General features: G+C 36.1%; 1 protein-coding gene across 1 annotated transcript in view; it reads right to left on the reverse strand.

Annotated features, from left to right (window-relative positions):
• The window catches only part of STXBP5L (syntaxin binding protein 5-like), a 206,857-nt gene that overhangs the window by 129,614 nt on the left and 56,208 nt on the right, over window positions 1-21,035 (reverse strand). The window contains exons 3-4 of the mRNA XM_009879889.1: window positions 6,256-6,337; window positions 2,851-2,951 (exon numbers count right to left, since the gene is read on the reverse strand). Coding sequence (XP_009878191.1) covers window positions 2,851-2,951; window positions 6,256-6,337 — 183 coding nt within the window. The remainder of the gene's footprint in view (window positions 1-2,850; window positions 2,952-6,255; window positions 6,338-21,035) is intronic.

The following is a 21,035-nucleotide window of genomic DNA, read 5'->3' on the forward strand; positions in this document are numbered from 1 at the left end:
ATCTGAATAATCATGTTTGGCTCTGTAAACGCTGTCTAAGTCTAAAATTAAATTATAAGAAGTGTTCTTGTAAGAACTAGTCTTTGACTGTCTAAACCTGTATGGCCTTTTGCAATACCTTACTGTTTTCTGAAAACATGCATCAGTATTTTAAAACCTATTATCTGTCAACAAGCATTTCGCCCGATTTAAGAAACATCAAAACCAGCCCGTTCATTGGGTCACAAACTTAAAACAAGACAAAAGAAAGAATCTTCCTCTCAAGTATGAATCTTGCCTCCCCTTAACATCCCCCTACAAGAGGAGAGGATGAAATTATTATTTTTTTTAACTGTTTCAACAGTGAAGACGACATTAATTTTTGGAAGACAGGCCTTCGAATTTCTTGAAGAAAATAAATTTTTATGTTATCGCTTTATCAGCCTCCCAAATTCCCCTTACATCCATTTTGCCATAAACTTCTTATAGCTAAGGCAACCATTATTTGCTGTTTCTCTGAGCATCACGTAATTCATGTCTGCACTCTAGCACAAAAAATATATTCAGGAAAAAAATGGAAGCTCTCTTTTAGACTTAGCTCTGTTAGGCAGATATACAGAGAAATGTTCCAAATTAATGAGAGGGTTACTTAGGGTTTTAGCCTTACATTTTCTCTACTTGCCCAGAGCCTTATGTTGAATTTTACATACTAAATGTGTAATCAAGCTTAGAAAATTGAAAGTTAGATGATTTGGAATTAATTGAAGTGTATGCTAACGGAAAATATAACAAAAATGAAGAGATTTCATTAACTTGATTTGAAAAGACTTCATTTCATTGAATACATAAAACCAAAAACTTAGGGCAGTGCTAGAGAACCCTGAGAAGAAAAAAGAACTGCCTACAAAGTTATTTCTTCATACTTATTGAAGACTCTTTAATTTGAAACTGGACTTACTTCTTTGACAATATTATATAGCAGTGTATCAGGATGTTTGCCTCATAGCCTTCGATGTGCAAATATTATGTAAATGGCAGTCATATCGGTTACTTAAAATACGCATAAAAGAACTAATAGTATCTTCTTTTACTCAACTTGCTAAACGTTGATAAAAGGCAGTATAGCTAGCTATGCATTTGTTACAAATAACTATATCCTCAGATCCTTTCTAAACCTCAGTTCAAAAATGACATTACACAAAATTTGTTTTTGTGCAAAGGTTTCCAGTATTCCAAATAACTTGCTTCCAAATACTTTGTCCAATGATGTAGGCTGTCAGAAGCAAACGAAAATTTAGGTAAATGTGATGACAAATGTTTTGCTTTTAGCAAAGCCCAAATGTGTGTGAGTTTATTTTATCAAGAAATTCTGATGAAATTCTGATGAAATTCTGATAAAATTCTGATAAAATTCTGATAAAATTCTGAACAAGATACCATGCTAGTGTCTCTGAAGAGAAATGACAGGCAAACAGGTGAACAGACACTGCATTCTTATAAGTATTGATTGATTCCTTAAGTTGTATGGAAGGTTGCTGGCTGGGAGAGCTAGACCAAGATGTACTGGAATAACTTCTGCAATATTTAGATTTATCAATGAAAAATTGTGGTTAACCTACCTACCCAATGAGAATACCAACATTGAAATATTTCAACGTATGTAAAATGATGACTTACTGTTCAGAAGCAGCTAGCATATGTACATATAATTTTTCTTTGCTATAGGTTATAAAGTCTGTGGAATCAGGATGTGTATTTTCTAAATTACTATGTAATACTTCCCACAACAAAACTTGCAAATTAGTGACATTTAAATGCAAACATAATACGTATCTGAATAATAAACAAAAAGAAAAAGGTTATTTTTATAATAATTTTCAGACTGGCTGCAGCTAAAGCTTTGATAAGCCTGTTTACTTCATAGCTCTGGTAAAGTACTGATATCTTTCACTACTGTACAAGCAAATATATAAATATCTAAAACAAGTTGCTGCACCTTAATAAACACAATGTATTACTAAGAGAATTACAGTATCACTTAAACTTCCAGCAAAACCATACTATATTACATCTATGTTTTCAAATTTCAAAAAATCCATCCCAAAGATGAAGTACAGAATAACTGTATTGCTCAAGGACTCATAAAAAAAACAACTGCTGCATTTATGCACTGAATCCTGGTCTTCCGACCACTGACCTAATTCCTTTCTATAAAGACAGAACTTCTCAATATTAATAGAAGTGTAGCATTCAAGCTCCATAATATCATAGAAGGTTTTACTTGGATGACTAAATACAGATTAAAGTGCTCAGCTTCTGTTTGAGTTTGAAAATTACAACCACTCATTTAATCTCTTTTCAGTAGGGATTTCTACAATTAGGTACAGATAATGTAAAACGTAGAAAAACAGTCTCTGATTCATTTGACGTTTACCATAGTTTCCCAAATTCACAATTTTTTTTCTGCTAAACTTCCAGTCTTTCACAAAAATAAAACCCCTTCAAGGTAGAGAAAATAATTATTTCCCTGATACAGCTAGCTGAGATACTCTGGCTAGTACTGAACAACAGATCAGCAGAAAGGATCACAGCACTTGTGTCTGGTCTTAAGAAAAATAAACACATTACTGTTCACAGCAGCTCATGCGAATAGAAGGTAAAATGAAAAACATTTTGACAAAAAGCAGACAAAATTTTTCTATTTCTGAGAAGGCTGCAGAAAAAGTGAAGGTTTTGTTCTATGGAAACAACGCTCAAACAATGAAAGAAAACACTATATCCACCTTTAGAAAGGCAAACTAATAGGCATGTATTATTAGAAACACAGAAGGTAAGTTTGGGTTTTTTAACGATATATTTATTTTGTCTTACCTTTCTCTGTTAAATTTCAGAGAATGTAGGATAGCTGGTCGTTTCTGTCGAAGATTCCACAAATGAAGTGCATCATCTGCACTTGCACTGACCAAAGCACCCTAGAGCAGACACAAAATACAGCATAACATATTACCTTTCTGCAGATTTTATCTTATTCTTAAATGATCATCACTGTTAATGATCTACCCGTAGAAGATGATATAATTTATGAAAAATGGTTAGTTTCTTCTAGAAAAAAAATACATTCTACCATAAATAATAGTCAAATTGATCTGGTAAATGTAAGTATTTCAAATTAGTACAAGATCAGCCAAAGTTAAATTAAAAATCCATCAATTCAAAATGCAAATTAAAGCTTTGCATCAAGGTTATACCTGTGAACTCTCATGTATTTCCACATAAGCATAGAGATTAATGAAACAGAGAACAGATAACACTTTAAAGGGTGAGTGTGAAGGCTATAACTAAAGGACTAAGGGATTAGTGCACACACACACACACAAATGACAGTACCAAGCACAGTTTAGTGGTTGTACCAAGACAACATGAAATTCAAAACCTGAACTGTGAAAAGAAGATGCAGATAAGAAAGTAAGAACAGGTAGCAGGGAGACAGCACGCAGGAATAACTAAGAAATGTATAAAAAAAGGACAGAGTCTTCATCACAGATCAGAAATACTCCTACAACTGGTTCTGCTTGTGGTGCTCCAAAAATGGACAACTTCCAAGGTCTAGACCTCTATCTGCCCGGGCAGCTTGAAGTGAATTGATTCTACGTCCTTCCTACTATCTTTCTCCTCACCACGGAACAGTGATGCCATGTGAAAATGGACAGCAGACGAAGCTCTCTCCTGCTGCCGCAGTGGTTTCCTACATTTACACCTCAGATCAGATCTAGTGAAGAGGAGCTATCCCTGTGTATTACTATTGCAGAGAAGAACTAGATATTGCCCAAACAGAAGGCAATGCTTTATTCTGAGGAAAGGTCAGGATGTAACTGAAAGACCAGTTCATACCAAGTACGACCGACTGCTAAACTTCTCTTTTTTGCATCTTCGATTTCCTTCTGAACTCTAGCAACTGATCTTTTCAATGTTGACATGCGCACAGTCAAGCAAGTCCTGCTTGACTAACCCGATCTCCTTCTACGATAAGGTGACCTACTCAGCAGATGAGGGAAAGGCATTGGATGTTGTCTACCTGGACTTCAATAAAGCTTTTGACACCATTTCCCACAGCATTCTCCTGGAGAAACTGGCTGCTCGTGGCTTGGATGGGCATATGCTTCGCTGGGTAAAAAACTGGCTGAATGTCCAGGCCCAAAGAGTTATGGTGAATGGAGTTAAATCCAGTTGGTGGCCAGTTACAAGTGTTGTTCCCCAGGGCTCAGTACTGGGGCCACTTCTGTTTAATATCTTTATCAACAACCTGGATGAGGGGAATCAAGCGAACCCCCAGTAAGTTTGCAGATGACACCAAGTTGGGCAGGAGTGTTGATCTGCTTGAGGGTAGGAAGGCTCTATAGAGGGATCTGGACAGACTGGATCAATGAGCCGAGGCCAATGGTATGAGTTTGAACAAGGCCAAGTGCCAGGTCCTGCACTTGGGTCGCAACAACCCCAGGCAGTGCTACAGGCTTGGGGAAGTGTGGCTGGAATGCTGCCTGGTGAAAAAGGACCTGGGGGTGTTGGTCAATAGCCAGCTGAATATGAGCCAGCAGTGTGCCCAGGTGGCCAAGAATGCCAACAGCATCCCAGCTTGTTCTAGAAATAGTGTGGTGAGCAGGACTAGGGAAGCAATTGTCCCCCTATACTCGGCACTGGTGAGACCACACCTTGAATGCAGTGTTCAGTTTTGGGCCCCTCAAGACAAGAAAGACATTGAGACGCTGGAGCATATTCAGAGAAGGGCAACAAAGGCGGTGAGGGGTCTGGAGCATGTCTTATGAGGAGCAGCTGAGGGAACTGGGGTTGTTTACTTTGGAGAAAAGGAAGCTGAGGGGAGACCTTATCGCTCTCTACAACTACTTGAAAGGACATTGTAGTGAGGTGGGGGTCAGTCTCTTCTCCCAAGTAAGAAGTGACAGGACAAGAGGAAATGGCCTCAAGTTGCTTCAGGGGAGGTTTAGATTGGATATTAGGAAAAATTTCTTCACAGAAAAGGTTATCAAACATTGGAACAGGAAGCCCAGGAAAGTGGTGGAATCGCCATCCCTGGAGGTATTTAAAAGATGGGTAGATGTAGTGCTGAGGGGCATGGTTCGGTGGTAAGACAGCAGTGCTAGGTTAACAGTCAGACTTTATGATCTTAGATGATCTTAAGATGATTCTATAAAATGAAATTTCTGAAGGTAAGACTTCTCTAACAGTGTAATCCACGCATTAATTTTCATCTCCCAAAGAGTTTGGACCGATGTCAGAGAGAATCTCCACCACAGAAATCAAATTAATCCTACGTATTAGGGGTTCTGCTGGTCACGTTATGAAACGAAAGAACACTGATCCAAACCTTGGCCTTACTGGTTTTCATCCCTGCCTTCCTCTAAAGGATTCCACTAGACTAATTGTTTCTAAAGTTTCAGTCCTCCCTCCTCAGTTTCTGTGGTTCAGGTACTTTCTCCAAACAGGTGTAGAAAAAAAAAATCGGGTTTAAAACCCCACAAAACTAAAACTCTTTCCTTGAAAAGCTCTAAGATCTCCACGCTTAGAAAGGGGACTTGAAACTGTAAAAAGTGTTTCCTTATATTATGGGAGAAAATAATTAAAGCTGAACTACAATTAGCTTACAATTTGGCCAAGTTATGAGGTTCTAGAAAAAAACCACCAGATTTATATGCTCCAGGAAGTCTTCTTGCCTGTTACCATCTTCAGAGATCTTCTGAACAGAGCAAGCTATAATCTGTCACTGTTTCTTCATGTCGTCTTAACTAGATTTCGGCAAACCATTTACAAAGACTAAGCATGCTGGTTTGATTGATGACCCCTGCAATTGGTTTTCTCTGCTTCAAGTAGTAGCATATCCCCAACTATTGAGGTTTTCACTAAAAACCACCAATATATTTCCATAGAAAGATTTACGTCATTTATTAATTTCTACTTGAAACAGGGCTGAGCAGCGTATTTAGTAATTTAATGGATTTTACATCTACCTGCACACATTCACATATCGAATGCCTTTTGTTCAGTAGTTTATACTGAAGTATATGAAGGTAATACCTTTCCCTGCATGCAATCCCGTAAATAGTCTTCTAAAAGTCTGCATGGTGAATGTCCTCTGGATGTACATCACTTACTTGTTAGCACAATTTGTCAGTGTGAAAAGTTATATCACTCAATCACAATACAAGAATTGACTTATTCAACTAAATTTATACAGAAGAATCTGAGTAAATATGTCCTTACCTCATTGATTAAGAACTGGAGCTGCAGAACTGCCGCACCGCTTTCATGTTGGCAGTAGCAATCAACACCAGGCCTGCCCAATCTGTTGCCATCAAAGTCAAGGATTCTAACATTCCTGTTATCACCAGAAGTAAAAAAGGAAAAAAAAGAACTACCAATTAAACTCTAATTACCCCTTAATTGACCTAAATTCTTCTTGCTTTCTGTAAAACAAAAGAATTCATGCTGACTTTCCACTGTTCTAATATAAGTACCAACATCATCAGGCTGAAACACGTGCAATTGTGAGTGATCTGTTCTTGCCTGTTTTCTTTGCCTGTGAAATAAAGTACATGACTTAACATAAAAAATCAGCAGGATGCATCTTAAATTTCTTTTTATACATTATTGGCTCATATAACACATTAATGTATCAGATTTTTGTACTTAACAAGACATAATAAAATTAATAATTTAGGTCAGTAACAATTTTGTAGCAGGATTTCTTTTTTAAAATCTGAGAAAATACTTTTTTGAGTGAGTCATTTCACACCTACGTAAAAGCTCACATGTAACTATTGCTCTCTGCCTCATCAACAGAAGTACAATGCAGTGCCATGCAGAGTTACCCAAGTCTAGCTATGAACAACATTCCCTAGTCCAATCCCCAGTCTGAGTGAAACCACAGTTTCACTGCATCTGGCAACCCAGATAGTTCACTTGGAGTCAACATGGACACACTGCTTTGCGGCAATATCTTGTTGTCCAGATATATCATGAATGTGGCTTTCTATCTCTTCTCTTTGGTGTTTTTTTCTCTGCATGCCAAATTCCCATCTCCCTAACTTACATGATGGCCTTTCCCATCTGAGTCAGAGACTTTAAGAGGAAACTGCTTTTCCAGAAAACTACAGAAGATAAAAAGTAAAAAAAAAAAAAAAAGGAGAGGAATATGAGGAATATGAAGTATATTATTAACAGCCATGTTGTATGAAACACATAAAACACCTTCATATGTATTCAAAACATCAAGATTATGATTAGAAACAAGATTTTACAACATAAAGACCTATCTACTTGTTATATATGACCATGTTAGCTAATTGTAAAATTCTGAACCAAAATGACAACTGTCCACCTATACTGCAGGCAAATATCAGAATCTTTACTTGCCCTTTCACAGGTGAAGAGACACACAGTAAACTATTCTAAAATTGGCCTCAGGGAAGTAAAGTCAATAGATTAGCAAATTTGAGGGTTAAAGCTTTGAAGTATTAAGTAATGACTTTTCCAATTGTTAAACAAGCAGTTGAATGGAGACCACGGACCTTGAGAGACCTGAGCTCTACTCCTGATTTTACAACTGGCCAACTGGATAAATTTAGGGGGGGGGAGGGGGAAGCATCTTTTCTTCCCTGTGCCTTCATTTCCCTATTTGTAAGCTGGAGGTAGCATTTTATAAAAAAATACAATATCTCCTTTGACAGTGATCTCAGTGTACTGGTATCTACAGATGAATAGCTGTGTATAAAACATCATAACTACATTATAGGACAGCAAGGTAGAGAAAAAAACCTAAGTAACTCTATTTGCCACTTTTTCCCAAACTGTAGCCTGAATACGATCATAACTGATAAAATAATGAAAAACTGTGTATCATTCAACCTATTTAAAATGGACAATAAAGATACATTGTAGTCTAGTACACTTTTTAATGGTTGATGGTAATCCTCTGATCCATTTTGAATGAGTACTCTGTGGCACTCTATGTTATTACCCACTACTTGTAAGGCGAGAGGAAGAAAGACTAGCGCCAAAACCAACCAATCAACCCACCCACCCACTGGGGATTTCCAAACTGAACAGAAGTTTTAACAGGTAAGTGTTAAAGTTAAGGTTAAGTCCTTTTAACTTGAGCTTTATATTCAGTATAAATACATGGCACTAGCTAATGATTGTCCTCAATGAAAGTTACCACAGCATTGCCCTGATTACACAGCTGTCACCCTTCAGCATCAGTATCACACTAAGTCAGTTTTCTAGGAAACACCCTAACAAAGTACATTATTTAATTCAGCGTACCCCAAACAAACAAAGCACTCTCTAATGGTTCACATTTATTTGCCTAAGTGTTCAGCCTGAAACACTTGACAAATTACTAAAATAAGAGAGAAATTGTGCCGTCTGCTTCAGTCTGGCCAATTGCCCTGAAGTAAGGATTGATGCTTAAATAGCAGCATTATCACTGACTGATGGTGGTTTTCAAACATTCTGGGAGCTGCAGTGAGGTCCTTCCAGCAGAAGGAGCTGAAGAGATATGATGACTTGGCACATGTTCTTGGCACTTTAGCCTATCTTCTGCAAATTCTGTGCTTTGCTGCCAAGTATGGAGGAGTGCAACCTTACCTCATAAAATCTTTTCATACCAGTGTACTCTACCAGGACATACTGCACAAGTAGCTACAGTACAGGCTTTGGACTGAATTTATTCTTTTATTTTTGCCTTTTTACTAAATAATGACTCTGCTATCAGGGACAGTGGAGTATCTCTGAACATATTAAAAGGGGAGACTAATACAGATACATCTGAATACCTCAGAGTAGACATCATGGGTTTCAAGGATAAAAACCAGTCACTATCTTCTCTCTCTTATCAGTATGTTGGATCTCCCAGGGGCCTTCACAGATATGCCAGATTATCCTAATTTATACATGGAAGGGAAAAATATAAAAATTATGTCTGGATGTCAGTTGGGATCTAGAGGGAAACAGGTAAAATCAGAGTTACATGCATCAAGCAGTAAAAGTGTGACAGTAATAACACTAACAGAAATATGTTCTTTCTCAAAACAACATTTAAAACTGGTTTTAAGATCTGTATGTGTGAAATAGGATACTTTGCTCTGTATTCACTTGTATGCAATAGTTTTTCATAGAGTACTTCAACACCCTGTTATTCCAAAGCTTATAATTATTTTGAAGAAAAAAATATAAAAGAAAATCAGTTGTTAGGATGCCTAATTTTAAATACTTCAATTCAGCTTCCATGATGCAGACTTCCACGACAGCATAATACATTAACACAGAATTTACACTTTTATGTCTTGAGCCATTACATCACAAGTTGAAGAAAATTTCCATTCCCCAATATTACAACCTGATTCAGATTTTTCCTCCAAATCCTTTTGTTTACTTGTATAAAGATCAGTTAGTATATATCAGATATTGTCATGTCATGTTCATACTCACTGTATTTTGAATATCTGATGTCAGAGCACATGCATATGTGGATATGTTTTACTGGAAACCAAAGCTGCCAGTGAATGATTATATACATAGTAGAGGTATCAATGGGCAAAGCTTCTCAGAAGCATGATCTACGGCCCAACTTCCCACAGCATCCCACAACTTTCTTATTCCATGACTCATTTTTACTATTTGATACACACAGATCTGATGTCTCATTCTTCTCAGAGGTCAGTATTAATGGAATCCATAGACTTGAAAGTCTTTTGTGTTTGCTGAGAACCAAAACTGCAGATACTTTAGAAGTGACTCCTACACTTGAGACCTGCCACAGGAATTTAACTTCTGAGGACCAGAAGGTCCAGAGTTAAGACATGTTTTTCTTCATTAAGATGGGTGATTCTTTAGTAGTGTCAGATTAATCTTTTTGCAATAACAAGGACTGCAATCTGATTTGTTCCCCCTTGCAAGGCAGAGGAACTGAAGACATGGTATCATAAAGGACCTCCTGCCAAGGCATGCCAAGCAGCTAACAAATACCCCCTGTCAAGTAAAAACTTTTAAATTACATACAGCACCTTTTTCAAAAGTGAAACTCTTCCATAGAAGAAAATGACGCCAAGCTACGTAAATAAACAACTCTAACTTTTTTCAACTATTTAACTAACTTCTTCCATGACTAAAAGTAATCTACGTACAGAAATTGACACTAAAGTAAGGGATTATAATCATTAAGCAGAAACCATTGTCTCACATCCACTGTTTTATTAAAAGACACACACAGAAATGGGCAATCCACATTTACAGCCTCTCCTTTAAAACATTTGGGAATTGTGGGGTGCTGCAGAAGTAGCATTGCTGCTTGAAGGAGTACTGTCATCTGATCTGCACTGACTAGTACATGTTTGAGTAGGAATATGCAGCGCCCTAAGAGCAGATGCTTGTGGGCTGGTGTTACTCCATTATATAAACCAACTGTAAAATTGATTTAGCATGTAACTTGAATATAGGACAGCTTTTTCTTGCAGAAGACCTATTCCACTAAGTTGAGTGATTTATAAGTTAAAAAAGCACCAATATAGTATTTAACTAAATTAAGTAATTGAATGGTCGAAGAATTCAACCACACCACTAACCAACTAAACCAAGCAGAAGGTTAGTCATTTGTATCTGTGTCACAGGGTGGATTTTGTCAAAAGATAATTATGAAAACATCATTTTCATCACCTAGATTTGCAGTTCTGAACATGGCTACTTTCAGTTCCTGGAATACATGGTTTCATCTTCACTATTAAGAGTATCATGCTATATGTAGAATCAACATATCTAGCTTCAACTTCAAGCTTTTGGATCACATTACGCCTTTCTATCCTAAATTAAATAACTTTCTATTAGCAGAAATTTCCTGCTTTGAAACTCTGATTGAGCTGTATCTTACCCACCTTCTACATAAATAAAAACAAAATACCCTCACCTCCTATATTTTCCTGTCACAGAAATATTGTTAGCTCTTGAATACTTCTTATGGCTTTCCATACCTGTTCTAGAATGTGTGCTGAACTTCCTTCAAGTATCAAAAACAGAGCTACTTATCATTTTGGTAATGGTTTCTTTAATATCATGTAAAAATGTATACAGCGTTTTATTATTCCTTACAGTCAATATAATTTAATACATGTGTGTGACATCTCTTAATTACCTTAACAAGTCATGAAATCATATTGTTTATGCTTTTCGAGATCTCTCCATTGCTTTGCAAAAAATAAGCACTCCCTACCAAGCTTCATTCTGTTAACTACATGTAGTTGAGCTCACCAAATTCCTTAAAGAGGATCATGCAACCTAATCCTAGCTCTATGGCCCTCTATTTGCTGTGGATTCACTGGACACTGCTTCATTAAACAATAACTCTCAGTGGTTTTTGTTTTAAACATAGGAGATTCAGTTTTACGATGAGCTTCATTATTTCTTGAGTTCATTCAGCTCTTTAAATAAAAAGCTCTTTTTTGCCCCTCCACTATGAAAAGGTGAAATACTGCTGTGTTTAGCTGCTCTCTTAGGATGCTAAACAAGATGTCTTTTATAAATACAGGCAAATTTTTTTGGCACTAATAAGCATGAGCTTTTGGTCTACAATGACCTTTGCCTTGTTTATTTTTCTCAACATAGGTTTCTCTGTTCATGCATAAAAACTGTGTAAGAGTTAATCTCAGCAACAGCGAAATATCCATTATGATATATACAGGCTGAAAAAATTGCTTTTGGCAACTTTGATTTCTTCAAGGTTAAAGCACTTATAGATAGTTTGTATTTAATGGCAAATCTGTATATATAGACTACAGTTGCATAGCTGAATGAATGCTATGAAAAATATGGCCATTTATTCAAGTAAAATGCAAATTCACATCAACACTATTCACAGTTTTTTCATTCCTATGAATTTAGAAGCTATTTTATTTCCCAAAATATCTGCAGATACCACAAGCATTACCAACACTCATAGGGTTATATATTTTCATCTCTTTGTGAGACTGCCTTCCAAGATCTTTGTCAGATTGGGAATCATTTGTTCTGGAAACAGAATACAAATACAATCACCATGTGATTGAACTCAATCAACCCTAAACCTGAAAAAGCAAATTGTGAAAAGCAGATACTCAGCGGTAACGACTCTAGCAATGCTTCACAAATAACACGTAGGTGAATAATTTCATATTCCATTTGTGGAATATCAATAATTTTCAATTTTGCATTTGCATATGCATATATACACACACCCATATTAACAGAAACCACCTAGCTCTAAATTCACCTCCAAAAAAGGTGCCATTTAGTTACTAGTCTGTAGAAGCTCCACATTGCCAGACACACACCTGAAAGACCTATATTTTGAGGTTGTACTTCTTGCAGTAACAAACACCATGAGGAGTTTGCATTTACAGGGAGTTTCCTCTTTTTTTTTTTTTTCCAGGTAGTCATAAACTTCAGCAAGCTCACTGACACATACAGATAAAAACAAGGAAGACAATGAGTGAAAACTGAAATCTGTAGAAGTCAGTGAATAGTGTTATTGACTATATCCACAGAGGCTCTTATTTCAGAGAAATTTACAAACACAGACACAAGTTTAGTCAAAGGTGTGACAAATATGGGAATGGAAGGAGGAGCATATCCGTAAAGTTTGTTTACAAACACATCTGGTAAAAAGCTACTGAGAGGATAAACTGGGACAGAATAATACTCTTGTCCTAATGTATGCTGGAGGTTATGGAAAACTAAACTGAGCCACAAATGAGAGGGCTGTGTACTTTGGAACATCCTAAAGCTAGAAAGTCACTTTAACATAACAGAGAGCCTGAAAAACAACATACAGAGATGTAGACAAAAAAATTGACAACACAACTGCATTTTATCCAATTTACTGCCTTTTAAGAGGACTATGCAAATTATACCATTTTCTGGACATCTGTATGCACTGGGCACAGATGGTAGTCTAACATACTTTCCATATGAAAGAATCCAGGTAGGTAACTTTAACTTAGCCATTTTTAATTTCTTTTTTCTCAGCCTTCAGTTATTAATGCTATCACAGTACTTGCTCCACATATATCTGTACACCCAGAACACACAACACATGCAGAGTACCGCACTGATGACAAATGCAACCATCTACAATGATTTTATACTAAAACCTACTGCATTTAAAAGTTAAGCGTGTTAGTATTTGTGTTATCCCTGCTTGTACGACTGAATTTGTTGATAACAGATTTAGAGGAAGTTTTAGGAAGTTTTGCTTGTGCTCTTCAAGCAAAAAATGGAAGACTATCCATATAAACTCTACCTCAGATCAAAATTTAAGTTTTCTCATATTTTTCTAGAGCAGAAATTTTTTAAAGTGGTCATTGAATTTGTACTGTTATAACAGTGATCACAAGGTACTGATTTTCTTCATAGCGCCAGTTATGAAGAACAACTGGTGACAACAGAAGATGTTATGTGATCACTTTTCATTCTAAGTCTTTTTCAAAAAGGTCAAAAGACCTGTCAAACTAAATGTATCTAAAAATAAAAAGACGTTTTCCCAAATATTAATTCCTTCTGTAGTTGCTATGGAATAAAATAATACCTTAAGCCTTCACCCACATCATGACAGAGCTTGAAAATACACGTCATTTCCTCTTTTAAACAGACACAGCAATTAACCATTACTGGAAATCTTTAAAACAAGACTGGGTGTTTTCCCAAATACTACTTCCATCCCCAACTACTGGACTAGGAATAAGGTGATAAAGATCCTATGGCAAATTCCATAGTCTGTAGGAGATGAGAACAGATGATTAAATAATGTTACCTCTTACCTAAAAATGTTTCATTATCATTTTGGCTAATACAGATGGGGAAGAAAAACTTCTTTGTTCAGTGGTGTTAGAATAATTAACAGTTGTCCTGATTACTTCCGGCTAATTCTTCATGCCAGGTACTTCACAGCAATGAGCCCCACACTACTACAGTTCTGTGTTTCATGAGCTTGAAGATGAGCTTTGCTGTGCATACTGTTGTCTTACTCCAAATTGGTCAAAGCAGAAGCAATCAGAAACACATATATGACTACTTAAAATGGGTAGTTTTGTGCTCAGTCCTGAATTTTACTCTTATCAGGTGCTACAATCCCCCCAAACCTACTTTGCTTAGGCTTATCAACAAATCAACATGGAACTGAAGCAAAGAATGAAAAATTTCTACTGAAGTGGCGAGATGATTCTATTCTTTGAAAAATTATAAGCATCTTAATGAGGCATTCAAAAGGAAGTCCTTGAAGCACAAAATAAATGCCTTCTATAATCAACATGTTTTCTTTCAAAGTTAAATTCACAATTACATGCAGAGCCTAATAAATCAACCCGCTAAAAAAAATAAATCCCAGAATTAATTTTAAGAAATATAGTCCCTGAAAACCTCCATACCACTAGCTATTAAGACAGTTAATCAGTTATGAAAGAGAGGTGATGGTCCAATAACAGATCATCCATAGAGCTTGTATTCTGATTCACGTACTTACTGTAAGAACTCAACTTCATAAATCAAATTAAATCATAATTCTGTTAAGTTTCCTGATTATACTGGAATAAGCAGCAAGGTATATGGTGCAAATATAATGAAGTAAAAGTGGACTGTTTGATCATGCCCAGTGACGATACATTTTCAGCATTATTCAGTAATATGTCAGAAAATTTCCATGCATAACAAAACACTTTTGTTTAACTGAGAGACCTAAGTATAATTATGTGTATCCTTAAAGAGATATAATATGCAATGACTTTAGTCAGAAAAAATTGCACTAATACACAGGTACTAATTCATTAAGAAAGCCAGTACCTGATCTTGACTCGGGTTTTGTAAGTGTTAAGTAGTTTAAGAGGTTCATCCACTTGATTGTTTGAACATTTCCATTGTTCCAAGGAATGTGCTCTATAACATCAATATGCCAAAAGAAAGACTTACTTCAAAAGACTTTCATTCAGACATTGCACTGTTTATCCAACTACAAGATAATACAGACTCTGAGGTCATACACCACATTCTTTTTAGCCAGAACAGTGCCGCCTAAAATATTAAATAATTTTATTACTTAACAGGAAACTGCTCACAGCCTGTTAGTCAGTTTATGAGCAATTCCTCAAATTCATCAACTGCATCTGCTCTATTATCATCTGTTTAGTATCGGATGATTCCAGGTCTCTGGTACAACACAGAAAATACTTCACATTCAAAAAATTATTAAAAGGAGGTTCAATATGTTAAATTAGGCAGTAATTTCATTCCTGCCCTAGAAAAAGACAGATGACATTTCTATAAATTTCAGTTAAGCTGTATTAATACTCAGAACTTTTGCAAATCAATATACTTATTTTTGACACTTAATGAAGGAAGATAATCTAGAAATACATCTATTCTTGCTTAACAAATGAAAAAACCACACAGGAACTCACATGCTATCGATACCAGCCAGAACTGGCAATTAAGCTATTCAAGTTTGAATAAATAAAATTTGGAAAAAAATAAGAATTTAATTGAAAAAAAATTAATTTAGAGTTTGACAAAATTTAAATGAACATTGTGGGTTTTTTTTCTTGCATTTAGTTCAATATGAATGATACTATAAATGTGCCTATGTTAAAAGGCATTTCAAATATCAGACAGTCAACCTTAAATAGTTTTGTCTTCTATTATTGTAAAACCCACGGGTTTTTTTAAGAAAAGTTTTCAGCAACAAATTACATGGAAAAGGCATTACTTTTTTCCCCACTGCAAGATACAGGTTAACTTTTTTCTACATTTCTTCACCCTATAATCGTCCTGAGCCTCATAATTATCCTACCAGATTTTGAAATAAAGTACACTACAGACCACAGTTAATCAGCCCTTCCATTCAATTTACATGAAATAGGTAACCAACAGCTGGTTAAAATGTATTTCAAGAGGACCTTTTAGTGTAAATGAATATGAACTATGACTCTCATTTTAAACAGACACTTGTAGATTGCATTATGCAAACTACGTTCATGTTTGATGCCAGCTGTATTAAGCATTTATGTTTTATTGGAATTAAAATTTATAATCACATTAGTTAACATGGTTTAAAACATAAGTAAAGGTTTGAAAGTATAATTGGTGAATACTGAATAACTTCCAAAGAGGATTTACATTTTAAGAAAAGACTGACCACTTCTGGGAATAAAAGAGGATGTAGCAGAAATCTCTCAGGATCCCAGTTTTTCCACACCAATTACTGAAAGTCTGCATGTTTCAGTGAAGCAGGACACTGTTTCAGAACTTACCATACTAATACAGAATTATTTCAGAATAACCTAACTCTAGATCTTATTGGACAAGAATCAAAAGGGATCAAACCTACTTTTACACTTCCTTGGCAATCCAAATTAAAGACTGAGAGCTCTGCCTCCCTCTAAGGGATTATCCTTCGCAGAATTTGAGAGAACTGAAACAGCACCACAGCTGAAGCACAGCTCTCACGCTGAGGCTCTGCCAGTTAACTGACAGGAAGATGGTGCTAGTGGGGGTAGTGGCTTCCATTAATCCAAATCCCTCTCTACAGAATGAAGAGAGCCAGCAGAGACCGTTGGGGCTGGATGACTATCAATCCAACCCTGTTTTACCATTGCTATAATCTTTGGCAAGATTTACAGGCTCTGTTATCTACTTCAGGAAGTGGATCTGCAGCTGTTGCTGCAGATCCAGCATAGCACAATATGAAACACCACCAGGGCCCTTGTCTCTACTCGAGACAATGAGAAAAATGCCTTAAACCCATCTAATTTGTGTTTCCGCAATGCGATACGAGGGAGGAAGCCTGCAGGGAAACAAACTGGGCAAAGGAAGCAGGATATGGTGTAGGCTATCCATACTGCATACTGGAAAGGTCCCCATATTAATTTTAATTATTAAGTTAGGTTTCATGTAGGGAGAGACAGCTTTTACAGTCCAAACAGAATCCTAAGAGCAATCTATCATACATGTAGCATGAGCAAAAGAGAAGAGAAACCTGGAGCAAAACAGGGAGAAATCCAGCTTGACATTGTACACACACATTAATTGTGTGAGCTTCTCCCCGCATTGATTTTCAGAAGTTGGAGATATTACTCGCGTAGCCATATTGAAGTTTTAGCATATAAACTGTAGGTAGGATGAGGAAGGGTGACCACTGACTAGTTAAAGACTTTGACTGTCACTAATGTAAAAGTCAAACTAGAAATCTTCTATGGGAGGTTAAATGTGGAGGTGCACTGTTAGCTTTCATTTTGTTAAACCCTAACAAACATTACTGAATATTCAGTAACATAAAAGCTGTATCTATTTTATTCCATCCCATCCCACAAACAGTAATCACATCCCTTGCATTTATTTCATCCTATATTCTCTGCAAGACTTGAAAAGCAGATTAAAATATAGAGCACCCTGCACAGACACTGTTTCTGCACCCATACATTCCTGATTTGCTTTTTTACTAATGCAAATTTACTAATTTAAATGGAAAAAAGTTTTATTTTTTCCTAGCACTGTTGTTTCAAATTCAGCTTAAAAACTACCATCTAGATAAATATAAAAGTAGATAAAATAATATAAATACAGAAGGCTTATATGGAGCAAAGTCTAGGAGAAGAGAGATTTATTTCCATTTCACTTCAATGCACATAAACATCACATTGCTTAGGATGTCTGTCTAGGAAAACATTGAGTTGATTCTGAACTTGGAAACTGGACAAACAGGAGATTTCCAATACTTGAAGGTCAAGAGTCAATCAACTTTCCAAAAGAATATATATTTATCATAGAAGCTTTTGCAGGACAGAACCACAATATATTTGCTAAATCAGCCCAAAAAACTTAATCAGACTGGAAAAGACAACTGCATGCATACACACACTGGGACAGAGAGAAATGTTTAAAAGGGGAGGGGGGAGAAATGTGAACATAGCAAGGATATAGCTGACCAGTGTTTGGAAGAGGCAGAAAAATGAGATCATTCCTACCAGAAAGTCACTGACTAAGCACAGGACAATCAAAACTTTATAATGCAAGAAGTATTTAAAAATTAAAGAATGGCAGTGGAAGAAAATGTGTGCTTTCTGACATACTCCAGACAAAAAAAAAAAAATCCCTAACCAAAAATAAAACCCCCAGTTCTCTTCAACACACGCTTTTCATATTGTGATTCTTATACTTTGGAAGTACTCAGAATCTTCAAAGAGCAGGTAAACAGATTCAGACTTCAGGTTTGCAGAAGAAAATGCCAGTATCTGTACAGATAAAGCAGTAGCTGTACAAGAGGGTCTTCTGAGAATACTGATGTATTAGGACAAGCATTGACAAAATGTATGCACAACTACTGACAATGCTTGGAGGCTTTCTTGTCCAAATTTGCTGATGGATCTCTTAAAGATGAGATATACTTACATCCTAATACTGATAAAAATGTAAGGCCATAGCTTGGATGAAGTTACATAGTTTACATATTTTACATCATAACACCAATTTGCAGCATGAGCAACTGAACTGATTAGTAAGTAAATGGAAAGAGAAGAAACACCTCTGAAAGGGATGATGTCAAACAGACCACATTTAGAGGCAAATGTTTACTCTCACTGGGTGTCCCTGCTCCTCTCTAACACACATGGACATCAGAACTTGAAACTGATAGGTGTCTACAATAGCAAGTTCCTGCAAGTTAAGCTGCAATTATGTAGAATACGTACATTCAATATCCACATTCATTCTTCCACAAGAACACCTCACAAAAAGTCTTCTGCTGTTGTACCCCATAGTGAAACTCTTTTCTAGATTCAGATTTGCCCATGAGTTCAGCTCTATACACATAAAAGAGGTTAATTCCCAAACCAGACCTTTGCTATTCAACTCAGTGTCCCATTTTTCTTGTGGCTTGATTTCAATTTTGTTTGTTTTAAAAGAATCAGCTGTTGAGAAGGAGCCTTAGCTTTAGCCTGTAAACAAACATTTCCCATGCTGATCCTGTCAAGAATAAGAAAACCATAAATTCATCACACCAAAGCTTTCTGTAGGACTATGATCTGCATTTCCTTGAGCATAAAGAGTTAGACAGCATTGGTTGCTCAATGTTTTCTAGAATCCCATAATAAAACTACGATTATTTTTTTTTAAATAAAGGCATGCACACCAAAGCAGATTTTAAATCTAATTCACAAAAACATTTCTATTTCCTACAGCCTACTCTAATCTTCAGCATTTATATTCATTGCACACTAATCATCTGACAGACTTAATGGTAGTGTAAAATGATAGTGATAGTATCAAAATTAAGTGGTTCCTCTGACATCAAAAAGAATATATTCAACAATATTTATCAAATAGCAATTAAAGTCTCTGAATGGTTTATCTACCTAATAACTCAAATATATACTACAGATTTCATACATTTTTATTTTGCGAATCAGTAAAACATTAAAGTCTCAAAATCTAAAGTTGAGTTTACTGTAGACAATAGAAAAGGTTGTTTACCAGCTCAAGAAGGATTAATTTTTGCACCAGCAATCCACAGCACATTAGAATCAAGGGTTCCAAGTCAAGCTATTCTTTTCCTTCAGTACCTCATGACAGTAAACACTTGTGATTTTTTCTTCCAAACTACAACTCTGCAATGAGGGTACATATAATCTGCCCACTGACTAAAACTACTACAGTGATTTTGTTCCATCTGGAAAGTACAAACACTTTTTCTGTTGCACATTATTTCCCTGCTATATTTGTTTGTTAATGAATATGATCGAGAAATAAAAATGTGGTAAGAAATTAATTTACAATGCCAAATTTCCTATTTCCTCTATTCTGGCTATTCTGTCGCATTACTACTAGAGTCTATGGTGCCTGAAAGAGGAAAATAGCTTTTCATACTTAAAGATTCACGGGGAAAGTTTTTGTTGTTGTTGCTGTTCCTTGTGGTTTTGGGGAGGAATTGTTTTTAAGTAGAGGTAATACCCTCAATTTCTGTCACCTTCAAGATACTCATGCTTGTGGATGACCAATGCAGTATGCACCCTACTTTACCTAACAGGGAGTCCAGGGCAGTGACACCAGCTTTAATGCACTCTACTGCAGTGTTTTTAAAACACTGTCTCCTGTAACAGACATGATCTTTGGATACAAAAAACTCAGATGCTGGCCATATTTGTCCCACAATTATATCCCCAGCAATACTGCTCCTCTAGCATAATGCAGGTGGCACAGTTGGACCCAGGTTTCACTGGTCTGCAGCCTGCTGAAGAGAAGAAACTCATTGACTGAAGGAAAAGGTGAAGAGCAAACATACTGTAACTGTTTAATAGCAAAGGCCTGGTAGAAATAAAGGTGGGAAAGCACAAAGGGCAGCTCATCTTTTGTTTTAAGCTTTGTCTGAGTCAGATACTTCAAATTCCAAGCTCTGCACTTCACATGTCAGTGTCCTGCGTTAATTTAGGTGTTTTGAATTATTTTATTTTTCAAGACAGATTATGAAACTTGAACCAGATTCTTACTTAATTTGCTGAGATTCTCTCACTTTTTCTAGCACGGAATTTATTTCAGATCACTGTGTAATATATCATGTTATTACAAAAGGTAGAAGTCAAATATTGATTGTCCAACCAAAGCTCTTACTATAACACCCTTTCATCGTTAGCTCTCTTCTGCCTCCAGCTCCAGTTTTACAAACCATATTAGAATTACTGGATTAGCATTAAAAAAATACTGTCAGGAAAAAAACCCCAACCAAACCAAAACCACCACTAGACTAGTACTAAAGGAGAAAGATTACTCTGGCTGATATTACATTTTTAGAACTAAAATTCTCTGATAGTTAATGGAGAAAAAGCAAATTGTCTTGGTTATTGGAGTATGAAAAGATCTAGTCTGACCTCTTGTATTACCTCAGTGAACGCAATACTTTGTTTAACAGAAACCTGTCTTCCAGAAAGGTAATAAAGTTTAAGATTTCAAGAAATGAAGACCCTATGACTTTTGTT

The sequence above is a fragment of the Charadrius vociferus genome, unplaced genomic scaffold, assembly GCF_000708025.1.
Source record: "Charadrius vociferus isolate BGI_N301 unplaced genomic scaffold, ASM70802v2 scaffold162, whole genome shotgun sequence".
Taxonomy (NCBI): domain Eukaryota; kingdom Metazoa; phylum Chordata; class Aves; order Charadriiformes; family Charadriidae; genus Charadrius; species Charadrius vociferus.